Below are 27446 nucleotides of genomic sequence, written 5' to 3' on the forward strand. Positions count from 1 at the left end.
CTGAAATAATTATTTGGCTTAAATTGCAGCAATATGCTAACACTCGCAAATCAAGATTAATGAACTTAAAACATAATTTTAAACTTGTCTCTTGTTAAATCAACTTTATGAAATTTAATTTTGAGTTAAAACCAAAATATTTTCTTTGTTGACTTAAATTGCAACTCCAAGTTAAACCACGTACAGATGTTTTACAGTGGAGCTTTAGCATTAAGCTTACCCAAAAGACACCTTATAGTTAAATATATGGATGGCTTTTTATATGTATTATATATGCAAAGTTTTTGGGTTGTATTTTGTTGTATATGATCGGTTCGTCACCTTTAAAATGTCAATGGGGGGACGGATCAGGGGAAAATGCTCTGCAGACATTTAGGAGAGTTTTCACAAATGATGGTCCAGTAGAATCGTTTGGTTCGCTTTCACACTGTCGAAAGAACCAAACCCTTTGAAAAACGTGTTCCCTCCAGTCGCCCGTTGGTGGCGCTGCACCAAGAAAACCACTAATGGGAGCGACACGAAACCCTCTGAAGAAGACATGAGCGAAACTTACTACTACACAAAATGTAAACAAAAATGGAGGGCTGTGAGATTTTAGCAGTTGTAGGATTTCTCTTTTTTCTGGTTTCGTTACAGTAAGAGTGTCAAAGTTAATTTTATTTCGAGGCACATCGAGAATTTAAATGTCCCTAAAGAATTTATTGATAAAACAAATTTTTTATTTTTTATTTTTATTTTTATTTTATTTTTTACATTTTTTAATATTAGAACTTTCTTTGCATTCAGTGAGGACTCCTCAGATTTTCACATTTATGTAATTTGGTAACATATCAATAAAAGCACATTTTATTTGAAAACTTAAGCTGACAACTGTTATCTTGAAGTTTCTGTTTATGTGGCCATGAAAAGTTATGATAGGCACTGAGTTCGACACATGTTTTATAGTGCCAGAGGCAAATATGTTCTTCAAAGATAATGATACAGTAGCTACCACTACATAAAAAGTATTAAATACATAAAAAATTCTAAAATAAAAGCAGCATGATTGTTGTAGCTGCAGTAATTGTCCAATTTCATACAAATAATCATGAGAATCTGACTCTTGATTTTTGGATCTGTCTCTAATGCATCTTTCAAATTAATTGTGGAGAAAGTATGCTTTTAAAGTTAGAAAACTAATAAAATTATGATTGCTTTTCTTTTTATTACAGGTGTGAGTGTCTAAGCACCATTGAAAATGGCCTAAAGTTCCGTTTGCTTTTTTCTTTAACATGTTTTAACGACTTTTAACGCATTTATTTACACTGTAAGTCGTTAAAACGACTTACAGTGGTTTTAATTACAGTGAAGCCGTGTAATTCCGTGGCTTCACTGCTTCTCACGGGTGGGATTATTTGTTATAGCATGCTCAAAAATATATATTTACTGTTGTACTGTTGGGAAATATACAAGACAATTAGTAAATTTTAGATTAGAAAATACATGTGAGATTGGCCATACTCAAATTTTTACACAACGCCTCAATAACATCTCCAATGCCAGTCTACCTAGAAAGATGGCCTTCCTGTAATCTTAATTTTACAATGTAGTTAAGTGTGAGCAATAAAAAGATGAGCAAACAAGAGATAGGCTGTAAAAGTATAAAACTCAGAAAACTGAGCAATGCAGAGGGTTAAGGGACACAAATGTTGCTGTGGTCACAAATAGTGGGTCATATAGATCTGTAATAATTAACTGTGAGGACAAATTCAAGTCATGTGCTATTTAACTTCGAAGTCATCATCTGATGCTTTTTGAAACATAAATTAATTGTTAGAGACAAAATTTGTCATACAATTATATCTACTCTTTTTTTTAAGCAGCATTCTGGCCCAGTTTGGAGAAAGAAAATGAATGACGTATTTTTAATACACATTATTGTTTTAACAACTGTACATTGTATTGACTTTACCCTGTTTTCTCTGTCTCTTTTTGTAAAAGAAAGAACCACATAAACATTGGTATTTATTTACAAGAAATACTGCAACACTTAGTCCTTGCAGATGACAATTTTTCTACCTGTAGAGGCTCCTTGCTCTGTTTTAGCAATATCTCTGAGGAATATATATATATATATATATATATATATATATATATATATATATATAAATATATATATATATATATAAATATATATATATATATATGACCCATAAGACAAGCCTTGTACCCTAGTGGTGTACAGCCCACATGGAAATATAAATAAAAGCAAAGTATCACTTTTTCTAATGACGGGGGTCTATTTAGGAGAAATTTCAAGTTGGAAAAAGATAGTTTAGAGTGTTTTTTCTACAGGTGAACATGGTAATGAGTCACTTTTGACCCGTAAGACAACACAAGGGTTAAGGTACAACACTGTGTCCAACAATAAAGAAATCTGTACCAACAGTGAATAATAATTTGTAAAAATTTTTTCTAAAATTCCTTCATGTTTTATTCCACAATAACTATGTGGACTAGACAACTCATGGAGTATGCATTTATAGTCCATAATAAGGTAGTTGGGTAGTTTTGCTTTTTATTACCCTGTTTTTTTAAAGTACATTATGGAGCTGGCCTGAAAACACAATGAGCATACGGTCAATGCATTCTGCCAATTAGGCCATTCATTAGAGGACTGTGTTTATTTTTTAAAGAATACATCCCGCCATCACGAGATGCCAGCTTAGACTCTTTTGTGCCAGTGACCTCCTCTTTGTACATCCAGCTGTAGCACTTTAGTCATTCCCGGTGGCGAGTTTCTTTGAGCTTTTACCATTTCAGAGAAACAAAAATGTCAGTTCCATTTCTATTTTTATTTTTTGTGACATACATTCTTAAGCAAGCTTAGTTGTAAGGTCACTGATGAGAAGAGATGCTGAACCAAATTGAAAACTCTGATGCGTTAATGGTTATGTTGGGTAAATTGTATTATTGGTATTATCAATTATTTGTTGTTCATGTAGCCTTATAATTATATCTTTATAATGTTTTTACTTATATGCTTTTACTTCATTTTAATCTTAGTATAAAGAATGTTTCTGTGTGTTGAATAACTTTGATTCCTTCCTGAGGCCTTCCTGGGAGAAAGCAGCGACAACCGTTTCCGTCTCCTTGACCTGTTAGATAGCAACAAAGCCGTCACCGTGAAGACATACAACTCGTTCTGCTCAACGCCGTGCCTGGAACCGAAGAATCTAGTGTGTAGATAACATATGTCTAGATAGTGATTGTCATTAGCGCTGCAACTATGTGAAGATTTGTTTTCCCCGCCCTTTGAGAGTTGTAGCGCCCAATGTGATAGGGATCCTAAATGCAATAAAAAGAGAGGAGCAGGTATATGTGATTTCAGAGCGGTAGGAGATTGTAACTGAAAGCACATCTCTGTCTGTTCTCCTCGCGAGTATTCAGAATCCATCTCTCTTGTCTTTCCTGTGTTTAATCAATTTTGTCTTTAATAGGTGTTTGAACCTGACAGGTTAAAAGAAGCTAGTTCAGTTATTAACATCAAAAAGTAATTTGACCTTGCAAAGCACTAATGTCATTTAAAGCCTTATGGATGTTAATGTTCTCGTAAAAAGTTGAAGTTTATCTGCCATTGATGTGCGAAACAACATGACATGACTGACACAAATTAAATTGGCATCACTTTGTTTTCTAAGTCAATGCTCCATTAACATGACATTAACTTCACAGAAAGGAATCTGATTGTCAAGACTCTAGCGAGTGAATGAAATTAACTGAAAAGCAAATATTTCCTTTGCTTTAAAAGATAGAAATATAGATTTTTAAAAAAGCATAATTTTGGCCCAGAAAATGCACCATTTATTAGTGGGCACAAATAAATTGCAGTGAAATTGCAGGAAAGACAAGTTGGTTTCTGCTCAGCACATCAATTAGGAAATTCTCCGTAAGTTAAACACAAAAAAGAAACAAAGAATGCCAAAATAAAAGTCATATCATATTGATATTTTGTAACAAACAAAAACTTAATATCAAAACTTCATGCAGGAGTAAAATAAGATAGACCTCATAGATGTAATCTATTTTTGTCTGTGTATCACTAAACAAATTTTAATGATACAAAAATTAATTTTCTAAATATTTTTCTGGTATGAAATAAAGTAATCCCTTGAATACGTTACTTGCATACCCAATCATTGACATTTGAAGCACACTTTAAGCAGAAAGATGATTTATTTGTGATTTCCTATTGGCTCTACAGAGTTTGGAAACACTGTTCCAAAGGACAGTGAGAAACTCATTCAGAAAGGAGGTGAGGTGAACAGTCTCTCAAAAATAAATAAAAAACAGGCTAAGCCAGATATGAACATAAATGTGCTGTGGGATTTATCCTCTGTGAGGATTTCTCTACTTCTTCATGCAAACAGAGTCTAGGCTAAAAAACCTAGAATAGTTTTGTAGATGTGGGGCTGAGCTGCCAGCCATGCAGGACTGAGCAGATGGAGTCCTTGAATGCCCTCATGGCATCCCTCCAGTTTGCCCGTTCTTCACTTTGTAAAGAGTCCTCTCCATTGACAGGAAGTTATCTTTTTCAGGGAGCAGCTGGATCAAACAGCCAAGAGTCAACAGCTGCCTTCAGTCAATGTAACCAATGTATCCTTCTTCAAACTGCAGCAAATACTTTGGCTGAAAACTTTAATGAGGGTGCATGTACCTTACAGGAAAAAGATTGTGACCTTTTAACATTGGGCCTGTGTCTGCAAATTTTTCATCAACAGGCATAAAGCTAGGGCACCCAATAGTTGCCTTTAAGGGCAATAATTCATCACTCCTGCTCAGAATCAACCTTTTCCTGTAATTCAAGCTCAAGAGAGCATCAAAACCCAGGACAGGGAGAGTCAAAGAACCGCTCTATATATGCTCCAACCTTTTGAAAAAGTAATTCAAAAACAAGTTCTATTAAAAAAAGTTTGCTGATTAACAATGATAATATTAAAAATAGAACTGTTTTCTCCTTTGAATAAGTTTAGTGAAATTAAAGTTTGGATTTTTGATTTTTCAATGAAGATAAGTATCTATTGAACAGGTCAATGTTTTTATCAGTTTTAATATTTCTAATGGACCATGGGCCAAAAATTAAGACCACAAAATGACAACCAAAGTAATCCAGGAATCAAAGGAAATTGGTCCACATGGGTGGACAAATCGGAATGATGAATTGGATAAGAATTGAGCACAATTACAGAATTTTTTTTTACATGTTTTCTTAGTATTGATAACTTCATCATGTCTTCTGTATGGAGAAACTGGTTTCATGCTCATTTGGGAATTTGGACCACTTATTCACTTCTTTCTGTGAACTCTAACCTTCAGTTTTTTTACAAAGACTTTTTACAGCGTACAAGTCAAATACAGCCATTTTCACAATTTTATTTTCTTTCTCTAAAGCTAAAGACGGCAGAGATTCTGGTTGTAATGGAATAAATTAACCCAGATATTTTATTTTGCCTTAAAAAATGTTCCTGGCCCACACATAATGATAGACTGAGATTATGAACTTTATTTTTTTTTAAATACAAACGAAAAATAAAATTCACATCACACCAAGGTAATGTTATGTAGTTCTGGTGTTTTACACTGTTGGTACAAAATCGCACCTCAGAACTTTGACCAGCTTCTCTGCTTATGCACGTGTGGGTTCTCCCTGAACCAAAAATAAAGGCTCAACAGATTTCAGGACAATGTTGAAAAAGGAGTAACACTGTTTATTAAAAGTCAGTCCAGAGGGTTGCTAAATACATGAAATACTGATACTGCACCACACAAGAAAACAAAGAACTTTTTTTCCCCTTCAGCCATTGTAGCTGACATATTATAAAAATATACTATGTCATATTTCACATTTTTACAGTTGGAAGGCAATTAAATCACAATATCCATAAATATCCACAAAGGTAATCATTGATCTTTTTTTTTCTTTTATCATACAAAAAAAGAGCTTCATTCCAAAAGCAAAATGTTTTCATACAAAACACTGGCTGTAACATTAAAATTGACTCCATTTTGGAGTTTTTCATTTCAAGTCCCAGTTCAAAAGAGCAATACACATATTGTAGTTTTAAAAAAAGGAGCTTTACAAAAAGGGTTGGTCTGACACAGAAGTAGTTCCACGGCTGGAGTAGCATGGCCAAAGTATTCCAAAGCTACAAACAACCAAGCTTCATAGCAGCCCAGTGTAAAATCTTGGCACTGACACTTGCATCACAGAGACAGTGTTTGGTCTCACTATATTAAAGTAATGGCTTTGAACTCTTTCCATTACGACGTGAAGACTTGTGCGTCCAACACTGAACATGAAGCACTGGGAAGACATAAGTGACACAAGTCTTGTCAATAGAAAAGGACCACTACAGCTGGTTAAGGTGTTGCTGGATATAGGTAGTATTTGCATCTACTTCATAGTAAGTGAAATGAGAGTAAATGCCCAGTACAAAATCACCACCAGGGGGCAGTCAGCCACAAGGCAAATGGATCAGCAGAGAAGCACTGTCTCCTCCAAAAACAGCCAAGAATACAACTAGGAACTTGAAGATTTAAGGTATAAAAGCTGAATTGCTTCTGCATCTTGTAAAAAATAAAAACAACTCTAAGGAGATGTAAGATCCACCAGCTGTACTCAGTGGCACCTGAGGAGCAGCTGGTTTAGCACTTTGATTAAAATTTCACATGAAACAAACACAGTTGGATTAAAGTGTAGAGCAAAAAACACTATGAGAAGATACTACAGAGGATGGAGGAAAAGAAGTCAAGTGACAGGACACAGCCGTTAGGTAGGTCATGTTCTCATTGTAGTAAACGGTCACTGCTTCAGGTGATGTCATATTTATGTACACTTTTATAATTTATCTTAATTATCATAACCTTAAGTCAAAGCTTTGGTTTGCTAGACATTGTACATAACAAGACATAGTGATGGTGCATAATTTTTTTGTCAGGAGGAGCCAAAATCCAGGATCAATCTCATTTCAACCTTTCAGGATCAAAGATTATATGAAGCTTGATTTCCTACAAAAAGGGCAGGGACTTTTTTCAGAACTGACTGGAACACGATATAGTTGATGTGATTCTTCAAGCTCAGGGGCGTCAAATTTATTTTCATTTTGGGCCATATCAAGATCATGAATGTCCTCAAGAGGCATATTGTGCCAGAACGGTTAGATAAAAAAAACAAAAAAAAACGGTTCAAATATTAATAAATATGTCTCTGCATTCCATAAGTACTTTTTAAACTTAAATAATATTTTATGTCTTTTCACATTGAACAGCTCTTCTATTATTTAACAATTGTTTGATTTTTTTTTCTTTTGCAATCAAAATTACAGGTTTTGTGATGCTAATTTAAAAATATCTGGAAGGAATTTTGCACCATATGATGTCAAATGTGACTTTTTCTTATTTGCCATGTCAATTTTGGACTATAACTTGATATCTAGTAAAGCTGAGGCAGCAATCTCAAAAGTAAGAAATACTGCCACCTGCAGGTGGGAGTTAGTATCACTTGAACCCAATGTTTTTGAACATTTTTGTGTAAAATTTGCAATAAACTCAGAGTTATCCATTAGCACAAACAAATGAGGGGATCTTCTGATTTTGGATACATTTTTGTGAAAAACTGGACTGATTTATGTAATTTGGAGTCAAGAAATCCACCTAAAAAGCTATGGTAGACTGGATTTGGCCTTGAGTTTTACTAAACAAATTGTCAGCTGCAACATTACACTTTTTTACCCAGATCTATAGAAAAACATTAGCCTCCAGCTTGCAGGATTCAATAAGGCATATGTGGTCTAATATCCAACACAGGTTGCAACAGCTCCCCACTCATTCAATATTATATACATGCTAACAAAAATGCCACTGTGGGTGGGCTTAAATCCATACTGAGGGCTTGCCCTCTCCTGATTTGCTGCTGCTGCTGTTGCTGCTGCTACCTCCTCCACTGCTGCCCCCCTTGCCATGCTTCACTCTGTGTTTGCGCTCTTTCTGAGGTTGAAGCTGGGGCTGCGGTTGGGCTTGGATGATGTTGCTCTGTGGCTTGTCATCCTGGTTGTCTCCTAGATGTTCCTCCGCCTGGTGCTGCTGACTGTAGGCTTGGATGGCTGCTTCCAGTTGCTCGTGAGCCTGCTGGATCATGTCTTTGTTGAGAGCCACACGGGCTTCTCCTCCAGTGGGGAAATTGTCCTCATTGCTGCCAAACTGCTGCTGTTCCTCCTGGGCAATGTTTGCCCTGTTCTGCTTGCATGCCATCTTAGCATTGCTAAGGTCCGTGTACGGCATCTGTTCTGGCTTTACAACAATGTTGTACCCCGGTGGAGCTGATGGGGTGTTCCATGAGAATGGATACCCAACATAATCTGCAGCACCATCTCCACCTACCCCACCCTCAGAACCGGCCTCGGGAGCTGTTCCTCCAACAGAGCCCTCGCCACCGCCATTAGTGCCCAGCAAGCCCAGTTGATACTCATCGTCCTGAGGTGGGCTTCGCCGGCGCCGCAGAATGTCGCAGATAGAACCGATGCCCAAATGGAGCATTTCCCAGACATTGAGAGAGAGGCAGAGGACAGTGACACCATACATGATACGGAGGAAAATGGTTTTCTCCGTAGGACGCGACACAAAGCAGTCGACACTGTGGGGGCAAGGTTTTCCCGAGCATACAAAAATCGGTTTCACACGGAAACCGTACAGCAAATACTGGCCTGCAAGGAAGCTTGCCTCCAGGACTGTTCGAGTCACCAGCTGCAAAACATAGACCCGCATCAGGCCCTCATCTCGGATGCGCTTACGCCCATCATGGCGGATTTTAGGTCTGGGTGTTGGCTGCAGTGGATCTCGAGGCCTTTTCGGTGGTTCAATCTCTGGCACCTCATAGATCATAGGATCATCCTCTTGATCTTCCTCAGTCTCCTCAATGCCTCTGTGCTGGCGGGCTCCAAAGCAAATTTTCCTAGGTTTTCTGTGGGTATAGCCCCCTCCTGCTGCTCTGATGCCTGCAGATCCAATGGTTCCTTTTGCTTCATCCAATCGTGCAATCTTATTGACAGCATACCCCATGTACATAAGAGAAGGCATTGCCACCAAAATGATCTGGAACACCCAGAAACGGACATGAGATAATGGGGCAAAGGCGTCATAGCACACATTCTCGCAGCCTGGCTGGCCCGAGTTGCACACAAACTTGCTCTGCTCGTCGTAGTAGATGGACTCTCCCCCAACGGCAGTGAGAACAATGCGGAAGACGATGAGCACGGTGAGCCACAGCTTCCCCACGAAGGTGGAGTGGTTGTGGATCTCCTCCAGCAGCCGTGTGAGGAAGCTCCAGCTCATGGTGTCACTGGACAGTGGGGCAGACAGTGTCCCTCTCTCACTTGCTCACAGACTCTGCAAAATGAGGGGACAGGGAGAGAGAAACAAGGTTATACAGGGTGAGTTCAAAGTAAAAGCAAAGATTTAGAGAAGTATCTCCAGTAAGACTTTAATCCTAGTGGAAACCGTATTAGTTTTGCAAGTTCAGCGGGAAGATGTGAAAGGGAGTGACACAATAATTACATTAATTAAAATTAACGTTTCTCTTTGAGCTCAGAAAATCAATGCATCCTTAATTGTCTCTATTGCTCCTTGCAACTCAGATACACAGACCTCTCTGTCACAAAGAGGTAGCTGTCAAGTTGGGACTTTTTAGGGAATTAGAAGCCCAAACAGACTGAAAAGAGGATATCGGTATTAAAAAATACCATCAAGCAGTACTGAGAAGGCGGAAAAATAATCCAAATAGGGAATTTGCTATCATCAAGTGCATGCGCATATATGTGCACGCCCATAGGCTTCATTTTATTTCACAGGCTATCTCTTTCAGAAGAAATAAATCCTCTTAGTGCAGCTGTCTTCTGTATGAGGTGGAGTTTTTAGGATTGCACTAACTTCTCTGAGTTGACTTGACTGGCTTGTTCTGGTTGAGACATAACTTGCATTGTTCTTACAGTGTCTATTTGTAGTTTCTGAGTAGGGGATGGGACATGTTGTCTATCTAGGTTAGTTCAGGGCTCCAGGCTGTCCATGCACACCAGCAGAATCAGCAGGTGGTACGCCACAAACCATTGGAGCGGGATTTCAAACAGCAGACCCACATTAGCTCAGGCAGTGGAGCTGAACCCAAACGCGGCTGTCCCTCAGGGCAGCTTTTGGGATGAAAATGACACCTCTAGAGAACTTTCCTCCTCCTGAAGGCGCAATAATACACGACTTATTGTCAGTTTGACTGAAAAGAAAATCCAGCCATGAATACTAGCTTAGGTCAGGGTTTAAAGGCCTTCTGGGGCTGATTTTGAGCTTTGAGCTGCAGGAAAACTGTGAAACCTCACTGAAGCAGAGAAGACACAGCTTCCAGTCCTCTGTTTTGTGTCTCCAGGGCTGAGAGGGTGGGAATGTTTTAAAGGGGGCCTACGATAAAACATGAATCGAGTAATGATCACTGTGACCATATACGGACATGCCTGAGACGCGGGAGACAGATGTCAGGAATCTTTTTAGGTATGCTCACTGGAAATGTGAGTTCAAAATAGACAAAAACAACGACTGTTTTTCCATCACAGTGTAAACTCTGAGCATCTGTGATCCAGTAAACAGTGAAAAGACCAAAGCAGAATGAGATGTCCCCCACCCGGAGTCCTTCCATTTCTGAGCTCAGTCCGTTTGACTTTCCTGCATTACATCACTGTATTTCTACACTTTCTGACTCTGCAGTAGGTCATAAATCCAGACTTACTCACAGAAACTCGCAGGCAGCTGCAAAGGTTAAACTGATTCACCATTGTCTCGGTTTTGTATTTTATATTCTTTTTCGGGTATAAAATTCAATATCCGGGATGTAATAGCTTTTTTGTTTTACTCATAATGTGGTCTTTTGACAATGACAAAACACCATGTCCTAATAAGGATTGTTCATATATGTTTCTCTTGTGATTTACTAAGCAGGGATGAATTTTTCAAATCTCAACCTTTAATATACAAATGTATATATATCGGAGGTTCAGCTATTTCTTGATAAGTAATATGACTGCTAACCATGTAATTTATTCACATTTCCTTTTAATTTTGAGTAAACGTTGAAGAAAGTTTTAATATTTAAGAAAATTTCCTTTACATAAAAACTTTGAACAGCATGGATGCACGCATTATAAGATTACTTTAAGTCATGATAAAATGTCTATCTGGTTTAAGCCATATGCTTATGTTATATGTTTGTGACATTGACAACAAAAAAGATCTTTGCCACACTTTTTTTGTTGTGCAGTGAAAAGTCACTAGTAAAAAAGCAAAAGCGAACAATATCCTGTTAGATAACCTGCAGCTGTAGAACTTTGATTCAAATGTTTGCTCATTTACAAAAGTAGGTGCTCCCCTCTTCTCAAATGTTTGGAAAATGCCCAGTTTAGGGAAATCCATTCGCATTGAGAATAATACCTTGTTAGGCTATGCAGTCTTCATCTATGATCTTTCTGTTTTTTCTGAAAACCTTTGCAAAAGTCATAAAAAAATCCTTTCTTGTTCAGTTTTGATGTGTGCAAGAAATGGTCCAGGTTCACTTTTACCATGAGAAATGATCACCCCCTGTCTCACATCTGTCCTGCATTTATTACACCTAATATTTCAACCACATTTGGCCAAGCCTTTTGCCTTCTCATCCAATTTATGTCTGCAGAACCTAGTGGAGCAGTAGGGGGCAAGAAGCTGACTCTGCGCATTAAGTTACCAGGGTGAGTCAGCCTCCTGAAGAGCCCCACACAGACACAAGAGGCAGACGTTTTATTTTTTACTTTGCTTTAAGAAACGATCTTCGAAGTGGCAGTGTGGTTGCCACAGAAAAAAACATTAAAAAACAAACCTTTAAAAACTCCTTCAGGTTTTTGTCTTTGCTAATTATCTTTGAAAGAGAGTCACATTCAATGTTACAGGCGATTTTTCTAAGTTCTCAAGGCTTATTGCCCTACTGGAACTGCATAAGGTGAAGCCAAGGGATGAAATCTACACATCAACATCTCACGCATTAATTTAAGCAGACAACACTCCAGTTACAGTCGGCAACACTTCGGGAATCCCCTCAGTTCCTGGCTCCCATCCCTCAGGACCTACGGAGATTTTCTGCCAGATGTAGTTTACAGACAGACTCCCAGATGGGCCGACACATTTACACACTCACACTCGCACGTGCAGGAGCCTCCGAAAGCATGAGGAGTAAAGTCACAGGGTCTCTGCATGTATGAGCTGAATGACTACACAGAGAGCCGCTCTGAGGTTAGTCGAGGTATTCCTTCTTCACTGTCGTGACTCAAGATGAAGACATGAGGCTGCAGACGCAGGGCCACGGGCGAACCGAGGAACACCAAAACTCAGCCAAAGGCAAGCAAAGATGGCTGGCGGGAAAGTTTGTGAAGATTAACCTCTAGAACCCGACGGACCCACCGGTGGGTCCAGCTGCCATGTGACCTCGGCTCGCTTAGGGTGTAAGAGGTTAACCTGGACTTTTGTTGTTAGTGCATGCATCATCGTGGTGGTGCTGTGCTGTAACATACAATGTGTCTGGTGGTAAATTTGTTCTGTTAAAGTTCAAAAGCACTATCAGTTTCCTCAGTGTGGGTTAATAAAATCTAGGTGGTGTGTTTAAATTATAAAGCATTACATTGTAGCAGGAGGTCCTTTGGGAAAAGTCTTAGAGATGAAGACTTGAGGCATTACTTTTTATTACTCTGCCTTCCAATGAAGAAAATATTCACATTTGTACTTATACAATTATGAATTTAGCTTTATTTTGCAGTGATATTGTGATAACAATAAAAAGTGACAGTAAGAGCTGTTTATTGCTTCTCTTTTGAGCAACTGTATGGTAGTGACCACATGACACAGCCCCAAAAACACAAATATTGGTCTTTAAAAACACACCAAAAGCAGTGTGATTTCTAAGACCAATTTTCACAGAATAACTGAGTATTCTGCTGTGTTCCCTGGTCTTCTTAATGCTGTTTGTTCTCCAGCATACTCTAACAAACCTTTTCAGTTGTTGTCAGAACAGTTGAATTCAAACAGAGATTAAATGACAAACATGTCAACTCAATTTACAAAGTAAATGCCATCTGAAGATAATTTATTGCACAGAAGTTTATCTCAGGGTATTAAAGTTGAGTGAATGAGCGATTCAAGCTATTACATTTTGACATGCTTTAAAGGTTACCTATAATGCTTCCTTGAACAGGCTAGGATTCATCTATGGGGCTATACAAAACGTGTTCATGACATGGATAATGTGCAAAATTATTCTTAAAAAAATGAGATTTTAGTCTGGTCAGTTATGACGGTTTGGTTCTCCTTTCAAAATGAGTTGTTGCTGACCACGTCCCCCAACTTAACGATTACTCTCACACATAGAAATGACTGCAAACAGAGGCACAATTATACAACTCTTCATCTTTGAAAAGCAGAGCTTCCTGCACAACAAACAAGAATGCAGCAAGTGGTTTTTGAACGGTAAGTTAATTACAAGATACTAATCTTTTCCAACAGCCATTGTACAGCCATTTGCTTAATGTTCTTTACTTTAAATTTAGACTTTAAATTTCTAATAAATTTATTCTTTTTAAATATGAAAAAGCTATATACACCTTCTCTCAAAATTTAATCGGGGGATGATTGATGAGTGATTAATGACACTAATTAATTGCTTTTAATTTCCAATCACATGATGCTCCCTACCCCCCAGGATGTCTCATGACCTCAGCATGCTTACATGGATTTAAGAAAACTTACATGATCTTACCACAATGAAGATTTAAGTAAAGAGTTCATATTCTGCTGTTTTCCAAAATCAATGTGCATAATGGTTTAATACACAGCCTTCTGCTATTTTGAAGAATTGATTTGCTGAAGACTTTATATTTCAGTTGACGAGTGGGTGATTGAACCCATGACCATGGCATTATAAGTACCCTACTCTGACCAGCTGTGCTAACCATCCACACATAATGGTGAGTTTTCATCAGTGTAAGAAAAACTTACATGATCTTGACAAAAGCAGTGAAATTCTAAAGTTTTTCAAAATCAACATGGTTCACAGTTTATTTTAAAGTCTCCAGCTATTTTGAAGAGTTCACCTTATGAAACACTTTATGTTTCCATTGGTCAATGTGGGGATTGAACCCCTGACCTTGGCATTCTTAGCACAAGGCTCTGACCAGTTGAGCTAACCAGCCATAGATAATGTTGAGTTTTCATCGATATAAGAAACACTTACATGATCTTACCACAATGAAGATTTGAGTAAAGAGCTTATATTCTAATGTTTTTCAAAATCAATGTACATAATGGTTAAATATACAGCCTCCTGCTATTTTGAAGAGTTGATTTTATATTTCAGTTGGCCAAAGGGGGATTGAACCCATGACCTTGGCATTATGAGTACCACGCTCTGACCAACTGAGCTAACCAGCCACACATAAACTTGAGTCTTTGTCAATATAAGAAAAACATACATGATCTTACTACATTGACGATTTCAAGAAATGCTGTTATGTTTTTCAAAATCAACATGCCTAAAGGTGTATTTTCCAGCAATATTTTATTTTGAAGTGTTGATTTTAATTTCCACCCTTTTTTATTTTGAAGTTTTTATTTTATTTTTCACCCTGTTTTATTTTCAAGTATTGATTTTATTTTCAACCTTTTTTATTTTGAAGTATTGATTTTATTTTCCAACCTTTTTTTATTTTTGAAGTGTTGATTTTATTTTCCAACCTTTTTTATTTTGAAGTGTTGATTTTATTTTCCACCCCTTTTTATTTTGAAGTATTGATTTTGTTTTCCAACCTTTTGTATTTTGAAGTATTGTTTGTCTGAAAGACTTTAGATTTCCATTGACCAGTATGGGGATTGAACCACTTACCTTAGAGTTATTAGCACCACACCTTGTCCAGCTGAGCTAACCCCAGCTGGACAGAGATTTCCTAAATACATGGTAACTCATAATGTTGAGTTTCCATGGATTTAAGAAAACTTACATGATCTTACCACAATGAAGATTTGAGTAAAGAGCTTATATTCTAATGTTTTTCAAAAATCAATGTGCATAATGGTTTAATATACAGCCTCCTGCTATAATGAAGAATTGTTTTCCTAAAAAATTTATATTTCAGTTGGCCAAAGGGGGGATTGAATCCATGACCTTGGCATTATGAGTACCATGCTCCAACCAACTGTGCTATCCAGCCACACATAAACATGCGTCTTCGTCAATATAAGAAAAACATACATGATCTGACTACAATGACGATTTCAAGAAATGCTGTTATTTTAAATTTTAGTTGGCCAGTGGGGGGATTGAACCCATGACCTTGGCATTATAAGCAACACACGCTGACCAGCTGAGCTACCCATCCACACAGAATGTTGAGTTTTCAGCAATGTCAGAAAAACCTAAGAATTTCAAGATCATGTAAGTTTTTCTGACATTGATAAAAACTCACCATTATGTGTGGCTGGTTAGCTCAGCTGGTCAGAGTAGGGTACTTATAAAGCCATGGTCATGGATTCAATCCCCACACCGGTCAACTGAAATATAAAGTCTTAATAAAATTAATTCTTCAAAATAGCAGAAGGCTGTGTATTAAACCATTATGCACATTGATTTTGGAAAACAGTAGAATATGAGCTCTTTACTCAAATCTTCATTGTGGTAAGATCATGTGAGTTTTCTTAAATCCATGTAAGCATGCTGAGGTCATGAGACATCCTGGGGGTCGGGGGCATCATGTGATTGGAAATTAAAAGCAATTAATTAGTGTCATTAATCACTCGTCAATCATCCCCCGATTAAATTTTGACAGAAGGGTGCCTATATAGTTTTTTAATATAATATCTAATATCTTTTGGAGCAAAGTTAATAGAAGGCACCTTGTCAAAAAATGTAATCCTGAATCTAATTCAGGCCTATGTCTATATTTAAGTTGTAACCTCATTAAACCTCTACTGTGTATCCATTATGAATTTAGTCTGGAATATCAAAATATTTTCTACATTATAAATATTTATACTTATTAATTGTTTTTTATGTCATAACTATACAAAAAGTGCCTAAAGATTAAAAATAAAGGTCATATCAGAGAGCAAGACAGATAAGTAAAGGAAAATTTAACATTATGATTTAAATATATAAAGTATAAAGTTCTGAAGTACTTTTAAAAGATAATGTAGAAGTTCATGAAACACTGATTTTGGGGTGAAATGGAATAATGTGTTAATCTTTAGATCTTTAAATAAATCCCAGATAAAAGGTGCTTATTAGCCAAACTGCAACTCATTATAGTTCATATAAACACAAACCTACTTTCCTTTGATATATTTCTGTGTAGCACATGCACAAAATGTAATTACGGCCTTATTCATAATAATACAAAGTGGAGGCCAAGGGCAATTTGAAAACTAAATGCAAGGAATGCAAAGAAATTGGCTCTAATGACAGCAGATATGGCTAATGGGTTTATTAGCCGCTGCTTTGGCTGTAATCTAGCCAACCATACTAATGTGTATATTCAGAGCTTTATTAATCAAAATTAAGTACCCCTCAACACTGTTATTGTATGCAACTCCAGGGATTATTTTTAGTGTTTTTGAAATCCTGATTATTTCCTATGATTAAAAGTAATTACATATATTTGTCTTTTTGTTTTCTCACGTTGTTCTTTTTCTCAGATAAAGTTGGAAACTATTTGCGTGAACGACTCTTTAATCTGCTTCATCATCAGGATAACGATCAGTTGGATTTATTTGTGGCAGTTATAATCACAAGATCATAAAATGGATCTGATCAGTTTCGTCTTCAGCCAATATTGATTCAGCTTCTTCAACCAACTTGCCTTTTAAAACACTTCTTCTCATTTTATCGTTCAATTTTATTTGACTGACGTCTTTTGCCGAATAGCCTTTATCGACATCTAGAAGAAGAAAGACGATTGAAATTTGTTAAAATGTCATGGACTTTTTTTGTTTTTATCAATTAATAACATTTCTGGACACATCCACTTAATAAAATAGCTTTAAATTTAGCCATTAAAGACTCATCGGGAAGACAAATAAATCTATGAAAGAAGATCCTACAAAAGTTGTCCTTTGCAGTTTAATTGAAAATTTTCTTTATCTAATCAAAACTTTTAACTATGCATTAAATAACAAACAGTCATAGAAATTTCTCTTTGAATCATTACTAAGAACTGACGTGTAGAAACTTTATTCTGCTTTAAAACTGGTACAAATTGTGGTTCTGTGAGCAAAAAAGCCAGATTAGAAAGCTCCAGTTGTGGTGGTTTATATTACCGGACCCATAAAGACAGAAAACCTTACTTATTTTTTTATTTGTTTGTTTGAAATGAGCAAATTTCATTCAAAAGGAAAAACGTAACTCTGCACTTTAAAGTAAGAGGCAGAATCGGTTGTTTTTCTCCTGTCGGTGAACAAAGTTCCTTCGTAAGAAAAAGGAAAGGCTTCATTAAAACAATAATGCTCAACAGAAATAGAGAAAAGTCAAGCTCATACTGTAGATATAAAGAAAAACAATGAATCAATTGCTCTGACGGTGTAAAATAACATTTTGAGGCTAAGTGTGGGGAATACTTTATAAGCTTACATTCCAAAACATTTCAAAAACATTTCACTTTCAACATTTACAAGAAACTATAACCTCATGCTTTCCCTTCACTGATTTAAATAAAATATAGAAGTTGAAGAAGTGAGAACTGGGGCTGTTTGAGGGTCTGTTCTGTTCTGCCGCCGGCTTCACTGATGCCTCTCTGCGCTCCCACCTTGTCCTCTGCAGACAGCACACACCAAACTAATCTGCTCACACAGGAGCTGGCCAAACATCTGTCCATTATAAGCCTCTGGATCGTCATTAGTGGGTAAAAATGGTTTTGGTGGTAAGAAACGGATGTGAGCAGATATAGCTGGTATAAAAAGCTCTTTCTTTAGACATGCAGATGAAGAGAAAAAAAATACGCAGCCCATCTAAAAATATCAGCTTTTTCTGGTTGTCTCTTTTCTTTATGAGGAGCAACTTTGTTCAGGAGAGTTCTTGAAGTGATTAAAGCCGTGCACGCCAAGAGGAGCTCTGCACCTCAAAAGGTTATCAAAGCATAACAAAGCGTGGTGCACGCAACAACATGTATAGCTAGATTTGTACATGCAAAATGTAAATAAATTCCAAAGAGCTGAGCGGACTGTGCACCCTGAGTTGGGCCTCTAACTCTTGGAACATGCTGCAGAAATCAAAAAGGAAGCAACACAAAACATTTAAAGAGTAATGGAGCGCAAATCCTAAGTAAGAACGGAAGTTTTGCTCTTGGTGATCATGTCTTTTTCTCTCTATGCATGAGGAAATAGAAAGAAAATTCCTCATTAATGGTGACCGAAGGGGAGAACTACAACTGCAAACGGGTTCCATATGTCAGAGGAAGAGTCTGAGGCAGGACTCTCTCTGTGCACATCTGTGCCTTTTTTTGTTTAAAAAAAAGTTCCTCAGAATATTCTTGGTAGGAATCAGTGCAAGGTACCCTAAAGATCACAAATTCACAATGTTTATATCCAAAAGCTGCAGTTAGATGATGAAGAAGAAGAAGTGACAAAGCAGCGTACTCACTCCTCTCCTCTCCCAGGTGCCAGATCCGCTGTCCTTCCTGAATGTGAGACCCCCCCATCTCTGTCTCCTCAGCTCTGGTCCTCTTTACATACTTGTAGCCTCAGCTGACATCTATTAGCTCTGACCTAAAACCAACATCGGCATCTCGGCGACAAAGACAAACTGGAAACAAAACGCAGAGAAGCTCAGCGGTGATTCTCTTATGGAGAGCCTCAGTGTGTGCTTATCCAAGTGTGAGCGCTTTTTTTTTTTTTCTTCCGAAAGGGAGAGAGGGAGGCAGAGCATCTTGCCTCTCTCCCTGTGGTACTCACAATGGTCCACACTTACACCCCTCATCCCCTGCAAACTGGGTCATGGTTGGGGGTGGTGATGGTGATGAAGAGGAGGTGGTGGGAGGTTTTAATACCCCCTCGGAGGGGTAAAGGGATGCGGAAGGATCCATTTTGTTTGAAGGTAAACAAAACTTAGACCTCGGGCCACCTGAGGCGAACATGAGACAAAGATTTCAGGACGGGTCAGGATGTAATTAGAAGTTTGTACTTTTAAAACACTACTTGAGCAAATCATAGATGCCAACTTAAAAGAAACGTGCCTCGAGGAATATTTTGGACTTAAAAGAAACTCAAAGAAAAGACCTTTGGTGTGTTTTTAAAGAAAGGACGTTTCTGAGAAGATTTTTAGTTGTGGTAAAAAAAACAAAAAAAAACATCATAAAGTGAGAGCTGCAGCTATGCAACCTAGTAAGTGAAAAGGGGGATAGAAAGAAGACTGGAAGTTTTGGGAGGCATTTTGGGAATGCAGCTTTAGACCTTGTGCAAAGTGAACATAGAAATAATAATTCAAACCCTTTGAAAATCATTTGATACAAATTTAAACACTATTTAAAACTGAACATGTCTTGCAAAAGATCTTGGAATAAATAGATCTTGGGCAATAAAGACGGTTGTATCTAACTTTTCTTCTAGCCAGACCAAAAGATTTTCTAATCTTGTTGATATATTTGGCTGCTCAACAGTTTTCAATCTGTCATGATTTAAGTTTCCCAGTCACACCTTTGAGTTAGAAAATGTTTTGTAAAAGGCAGTCTAGAGTCCCCAAATTCAAACATTGCAGATAAGCAGAATAAAAAAACATTTTACTCTATTAATGGATTGATCTAAACTTAATCGAGTTATTTTTGCAGAAGAAACTCAGACATCACTCCTCAGCTCATTCTGAGGCTCCAAAGTCAGACAGAAAGGGACACAAATGGTCTCCAGTGGGTTATGGGTAATTTTCCAATGTAAGATGCACCAGGAAAACCTTCAAAGAGACGCCCTGACCACCTGACTCATTTTGACACGTGTCCAGAAACTAGTTTTTTCTGACCATAGAAGGTCAGAACGTTAAAGGAGATCTTTATAAGCTACAACATATTCAATCAGTTAAAGATTTTTCCTTCTCTATTCACTTATCATATTAAAAATTTATTTTGTACTGAGGTGAAATTACACTTTCTGTGCTGGGAAAAAACCCAAAACATTGCAGAATTGTTTTATTTTTGTTTGGATAATTTTAAAGTCACTTTTAACTGGAGGGGGGTTTATTTTTCATTCTGCAGTAAAAATGATCCAATTAATTCCCAAGGTTTACATACATACTCAGTTAATTTCAATTGAAATTATTAAAACTAAAAAAATCTTGTTAAATGATGGGTTGCAAAAGTGGATAAAAACAAATTCCTAATGTTCTAATTATTTTACACTGCATTATCTCTAAATAATTGCTTAATTTTGATTTATTTATATGTTCAAAATAAAACAGAGCTGTTTCTTACTTATAATACTACTATGTTTAGTTAAAATGAAAAGGAAAGAAAATGACGTATGAAGCGCTGATAACTACCAGAAAATGTTAAGAATTTTATATAAAAGTACAAGAAACTTCAGACGTATTTAGCAGAATTTGTTTATAACAAAAGCAACATCCATGCACATGCATAATCACCCAAACAACAAAACATGTCTATCTGATATCTTTCAGCTCCTTATCTCAGCCTCCATTCTTACCTTTCTTCTTTAGGCAGAGAGAATGCTACAAGTCATCTAAACCCTTTTTAAATACGCAGCATATCACAAAGTTCGCAGATTCTTTCATCAGTGAATCCTTTAATACGCAGCAATCAAACCTTTTGACATAAAGGTGAAGCTGAAAAGTGATGAAATGTGTTTTCCACTGTGAAGAAAAGTGAAATGCTCAGATTTTATTTGATGCGCAGACATTCAAGAAATTTTCTTTAATGAAATCTGCTCTTAATGTTGGCAGCGAGGATATTAATTAGCAACCAAATCATAAGTTCGTGAACTTTGTGATTGCTGTGCAAGACTAAACTCTGCTTTATGTGACTGACATCACGCTTTATGGTATTTCCAATACTCAAACTTACTTGCAAGTAGTAAACTGTAAATCACAATAGTGGGGGAAGTCTTTGCAGACTCAGTCAGCAAAGAGGGAGAGATGATTTATTTCTTGAATCGTTTGCTGACTTAATGTGAGAGAAGCTCCTGTTATGGTCACTCTGTCTTACTGAGATGCATGTAGGTTACAGCGGCGCACTTAGCAGCAGATCAAAAGTGTCTCGGTTCAAATCTGAGCGAGCGATTTAAAAGAAGATTGTACAACATCAGCACTTGGTAGCCAGCCTTGCAGTAGAAACCTAATTTCTTTTATTGATTCATGAAAGAAACACTTTGAACCTGTAGTAGCAGTACAACTTATGAGTCCTGTGCTTTTAGTTTTCGTGGCATCCAAACATCTTTTGTTACAATCTGAAAAACCAAATAAATTATTCGGTCTGGTTTGTTGGATTAAGTGGTAGTTTTGCTTGGTGAAAGAGAGCAGTAACCTTTGCACAATGGGATGGAAACGCCTAAGCTGCAGCCAGATATTACAGGCTGAGCTGAAAACAGAGTCCTGAGCTGTTTATAATGACCTTCAGGATAACATTCATTGCTGTAAATAAGATGTGTTCATTTAATGGTTGAGGCATCTTAAAAATTTAGCAGGAATTTTTCCCCCACTTAGACCAACAATAGTGTGTTCATAAAAGTGCAAAGATATAAATATTTTTTAATTATTTATTTAGATTTTTTTAATCCCTTTTTGTCATAGCAACCCCCTATTTTATTTTTCTTAAGAGAAAAACAAAAGTATTTTCCAAAGTGTGACATTTTTTGATGAGTTTATCAAAACCTGGACTAAGTAATTCATTGGTTTATTTTGGTACAACGCATCAACTTTAGGACTCAAAACTTACTGATAGGAACCCTTTAGTAAGAACCCATACTCAACTGAAAGAACAAAATTATGCAATATTTTCTAAATGTACAATTTGATAGCAGGGTTAGTTAATCAGCCTTGATTATGTCAATAATTAATACCAGTGATTTTAATGGTATTATTTTGTTTGATGCCATTTTTTTCCAATTGCTCCACACTGTTCATGCTTAAAAATAGTCTGTGAACGTTTTTTTGTTTCTTTTAGGTTCAACACATTTATTGTTCTTTCACAAATTTCAGATTTAATCTTACATGTGGAGTTTTTTCTTTTGACATCCTGGTTATAATCTACTTTTAATGGTTTTATTCCCTTTTTTTCATTACAAGTTATGGCTTTTTTTTTTTTTGTCTATTTTGACTTTGGTAACATGAAGCCCTGTAATGTCCAGTTGTTTCATTGCTGTGCGTTTAGCGTACATTAAATGGAGAAACTCTGCTGCCCCTAGTGGTTTGGTGGGGCCATCACACCTGAAAGCTGATTTTCCTTCAATTTGTAGGTAGTTTAGATTTACTGGATATATAGAAACTAAATTATAACATGTGAGGATAACATTATATCAAATTATGTAGTTATACCAGCGTTCAGAGAGAAAATAAGCCTCCGAACTGACAGAAATAATGAAAATCAAAAAGCTAATTTTGAATAAATTAATTTATTGCTTAGTGGAAGACTAAATGTATGTTAAGACAACCATAGATTAAAGTGGTAACAACATGCAATGTCATCAATATCTTCAAAAAATAATTTCAAGATAATCTTACAAACAATCTTATCTTGAAATAGCTTACAAACAGACTAGTGGTTAACTTTTTTGTTCAGCTAATTGTGCATAAATTGTAAGCTAACAGAAACATGACATAAATGCAAACTGCGGAGACACTGTTTTTAAATATACAATTTATATGACCCCAAAGCAAAGGCGCCACAGTTTTTCCTGCTTGCTGCTGAAAGCAGCAGGGTTCCTACATTTTAAATCCTCAGCTCCTTCAGTAATCCTTCAGAAAATGTTTACTATTTATCAGTAAGCTATAAGTGACAGCAGATAGATGGACTGAGAAGATTGCAGCCACTAAACTCTCCTAATCCTTACAGGCTGCCTGGGAAATCAAACTAATTCAGTTAATTTCACAGAGCACTGTCCATGTAAACATCAAAGCACTTAAAAGGAGCCTGGAGTGATACATTTGGTCAGCTTCGTATTATTTCCCCAAAATGTTTCTGCTCAGGCCATTAAAGAAAATGCTGCAATATAGAGTTTTAGACTGACAAGTGGCTATTGATTTCTGCTAAGCCTGAGACAGCTGAGCCCTAATTTAATGGGACAAAGTGCATCTTTTAAGAAAATCATGGTGTGATGTTTTGGGCTTGTCAGCACATGAAGCCTGAATTTAAATACATTTTAAAGAAGCTGCGACTAAAAGGAACTAACAATTGTTAATCTAATATTAGACTCTGCATATAAACAAATTAATCCCAAATCAACATCCAGTGTTTTACAGTCAGACTGTCTTTGAAAACATCAGTTTCTCTTTAAAGTACCAGGACTTCATTGACTCTAAATTTCTAGATTTATAAAAAATAGAAACTTTAAATATTAGCCATGATGAAAAATAATGTAGACACTCTGCAAAATATGGAATAACAACTATGGAGGACGTTCCTTTAAGATTTTTTCCATTTTATCTTCATTTCCAGTCATCATTACATACTTTGCAGCTCTTATTTTGCTTTTATTAGAAGAAAGGTTTACTGAAAACAAAATTATTTAATCAGGAATGTATTGGTGAAATACCTTATCTCCTCTGACAGGTTTGTCACTGTAAATATGAGCAGCAAAATGTTTCATACAGAACTTCACACGCAGGTGCCTCTCGATAATTTGGAATAAATTAGAATATAACTGACAATTGAATTTAGAGTGACTATATTAAATTGCAGGAGTTGAGCTGTTTGGGAAGCTCAGATTACTTTAATAGCGGGATTTAGTTTGTCTCTCATTTCCAGCCATACAACACTCCACGGTTTCTCTATGGTGTTCAGGTCATTTCAGTTTTCTGCCCCATTAAGTACAGTAATACCATAAATATTGAAGCAAATATTGCTACTTTTGGCAGCGTAGATATGTGTTAAGTTCTTCTGAGGAATGAAATCAGCATCGGAATTGAATTACTGATACACTGGCAATAACTTTGGACGTAATAAAACCCACTGGACCATTAGCAGCAGATGACACAGCTGCCCAAATCATCACAGAGTCTGGGAATTATACTCTACGCCTCTAGCAACTTGGATTCTCACCATCTAAACTCTCTCTTCAAACTCTGGAACCTTGATTTAAAAATTAAATTTACATCTGAAAACAGGGCCGTAAGAAACTGAGCAACAACTCAATCTTTTTCTCTTTCTTTTCTGATGTTTGGGCAGCTTTTATCTTCGATACTTTTTCCTTTCACTCAATTTTCCAGAGCCGCTTAATGACTGTTTGCTGGACAACTGTTAAGTCAGCAGTTTCCTTTGTGATTGTAGGCCATAACAAATGTCTATTTTATTTCTATTTTTAGATAAACGTAGCATGTTTTTATGGTATGTGATCCAAATAATCTGTAAATTGTCTGAGGATAAATTTTGAATTTGAAATAATTGAATATTTAGTTAGTAATAACTCACATGCTTCGTTAACAGGGGCTCATTTGGTGAGAATGACCCAAATATTAAAGCAAACACTCGTGTGACTACATCCACCTAATTTCTAATTTACCTGCCTGGTTAATGTGATTGTTCTGACCACAGTTTACAAATCTGATACTTTCAACCATCTTCAGAACTGAGGAAACATTTTGGATTACATAAATTATCTTAATGAAACAGGAGAAGTCCACTTATTTTCACTTATACCTGAGATATTACATGATAGTCACTTTTATAAATAAGATTTTTAAATCTCAAGACATTTTATTATGAACATTTGAACTGATAATCTCTTGATTAGCAGTCAGCTGATCTACCATTAATACGTGCCACTCAAGTCAGGAAGTCAGGGTACCCAGAGAGAACCCGCACATGCACGCGGAGAACCTGCAACCTTGGTGTAGACAGAAACTTGGACTGGATTTAAACCCAGAATCTTCTTACTGAAAAGCACCACAGTAGCTCTGATTTATATTCCGCAAACTGAAAAAGGATCGTCATTGTTTGTATTTGAGAATTGCTTGAGGAGAGAACTGTGCTTCAGCAAGAGCAACAGGGGGCCCTTTATTTTCATATCCCTGCCAAAACAATTTTCATACTTCAGCAGTTTGATTTGAGTCCAAAGCTTCTCTGTGTTATTCACCTTTTCCCTGTATAGCAGAATTTTATTAAAAAACATTTTGTGTATGTTTTCTGCGATGGATTTTCAACCGGTGCAGGCTGAACCTCGACTCTCGGCCAATGGCTGCTGGAGATTGGCACAAGACCTTAAAAGTACTACCAATAAAAATTCAATAAGTAAATTTTACGGGAACACTCGCCAGCCATTTCATTATGTACACTTGATTAATTGCTTGCAAATTCAAATAGTAAATCAGCCAACCAGAAGGTACATTTAGGCATTTAGAAGAAGTAAAACCACATCCAGAAATTCAAAATAAGCATCAGAAATGGGAAAAAAACTGGGATTTTAAATTAAATTGACCAAGCAAAAGTATTTTTGAAAATGCAGAACTCCTGGGATTTTCTAACATCTCTGATATTTACAGAGAATAAGCCAAAAAAAGAAAAAATATATATCCATTCAATGGCGATTGTGTGGATAACTGATTTGAGATGATAGAAAAATAACAGTAGCTAAAAAAACAATCATCAGCAGAAGATGACACCGGGTGCCACTTCTGTCAGCTCAGAAAAACTGAGGCTACACATTTCACCAAAATGGGACAATAAGAGATTTGAAAATAGAAACAGTATGTTTTGGAAAGGGAACATTTCTGAGGAATGTGTCTGACTTCCTGTTAAATCTGCACCACAAATATTTAAGGCAGCTCAGATGGAAAAAAAAAGGTTTCAAGCTGGTACTAGCGAAGCATACTTGATAATAACTGATTGTTTTTATTGCAATTATTGATTGGCCCTTCTTTTGTTTTTCACAATCTCTTGAACTTTACATTCAAATCTCCTTTTGCTACATGATTACCTTTTGGAGAAAAGTAGTTGGATAAATAAATAGGGAATTGTTTGATTAATGGGTGCAGAGGGTAAAGAAAGTACTAAATATAAATAAATAAATCATAGAATATTTTCTCCAATCAGTTTATGGTCCCAAATTTGAATAGAGTCATTTATCAGGTTTAATTACAGTGGTTCTTACCCTGAAACCTATGATAATTCTGTTTGCTTAATGTTTTCTTCCTCCATTTATATATTTGCTTTGTAACTTCAATTATATGAAAAATAATTTATGCTTCTTGAAAGTCCAGTGGCTGATTAATGTATTCCCATGCCGTATGCGTGTAAATGATTAAAATCCTTTATTTCGGAAGTAACCAGAACTCGGCAGACCTTGATTATGTTTGTGTGCAACATGGAGCCGTTTAATAAACAGTGGGTAAGGGGAGACTACATGCACATGTTCATTATCATACTCAAACATGTGGCTTGGGCATGCAGTGAGCAAACATTTGGGCTGTTAAATATTTGTGGTTCAGAGGAAAGTTGCTTTCATTACTCAGGCAATCTGTTTGGGTCATATTAGAGATAAAGCTTCAGCTCACTGGTTGGGTTCTCTTTTTTTTTTTTTCTTTTTGCATCTCACATGTGATCATTATGAGTTCACACTTCCTGCCACATTTTCTCATAAAAAGGTCTCATTTAAGCTTTAGATTAGATTCTCATCTGCAATTAGTATGGAGGAGACAAGAGATGTGAGATGAATGGAAATGTGTGCAACTCTGTGTAGAGCCTGTGTCTGGATTCATAAACGGAAACACACACACACACGCACACACACCCACACGCACGCACCCCTACATGCACGTGGAAGCAATCTCCTCAGGCTGTCTCTCACCTGCAAGCTCAGACTCATTAGAGTGGGATGGAGGAGGAAGAGGAGGGTGAAGGAGCTGATGGATGAAGAGGTAAAACAACAGGAACTTTCAGCCTGAATGAAGACGAGTCCATCCGATTGATCAAATTAGCTGGAGCTACAATCCATGTCGTGTTAACCAAGCTGCTAGCATATATAACTTTATTGTTGTTCTGTAAATATATTTATATTTGCATATGTGTGTGAGTCAGGCTGAGTGACTCCCAGTTAGATGTTTCTTGTTGTTTCCTCAGGCATAGATGGAGTGTGTGTGCATGTGGGTTTGCTGTTGGTGACAGCTTTAGAGGGCTGAGGGAATATCTGGGTGCATGTGTGTGTGTGTGTGTGTG

At 36.8% G+C, this 27446-nt stretch overlaps 1 protein-coding gene and 1 non-coding gene across 3 annotated transcripts in view; both read right to left on the reverse strand.

Moving 5' to 3' along the window:
* Positions 1–5752: 5752 nt before the first annotated feature.
* The window catches only part of gjc1 (gap junction protein gamma 1), a 46584-nt gene continuing 24890 nt past the window's right edge, over positions 5753–27446 (reverse strand). The window contains exons 1-2 of one of the 2 annotated variants that reach the window (XM_044101324.1): positions 18719–19046; positions 5753–9423 (exon numbers count right to left, since the gene is read on the reverse strand). In XM_044101324.1, coding sequence (XP_043957259.1) covers positions 7912–9369 — 1458 coding nt within the window. In that variant the 5' untranslated portion in view covers positions 9370–9423; positions 18719–19046 and the 3' untranslated portion in view covers positions 5753–7911. Of the gene's footprint in view, positions 9424–18718; positions 19047–27446 lie in introns of those variants that run through there. The other variant, XM_044101323.1, reaches the window with a different exon arrangement.
* Positions 14450–14524, reverse strand: trnam-cau. The gene has a single exon. It is a non-coding gene; the product is annotated as a tRNA-Met (tRNA).

This window comes from Gambusia affinis, linkage group LG19 (genome assembly GCF_019740435.1).
Source record: "Gambusia affinis linkage group LG19, SWU_Gaff_1.0, whole genome shotgun sequence".
Classification (NCBI taxonomy): Eukaryota; Metazoa; Chordata; class Actinopteri; order Cyprinodontiformes; family Poeciliidae; genus Gambusia; species Gambusia affinis.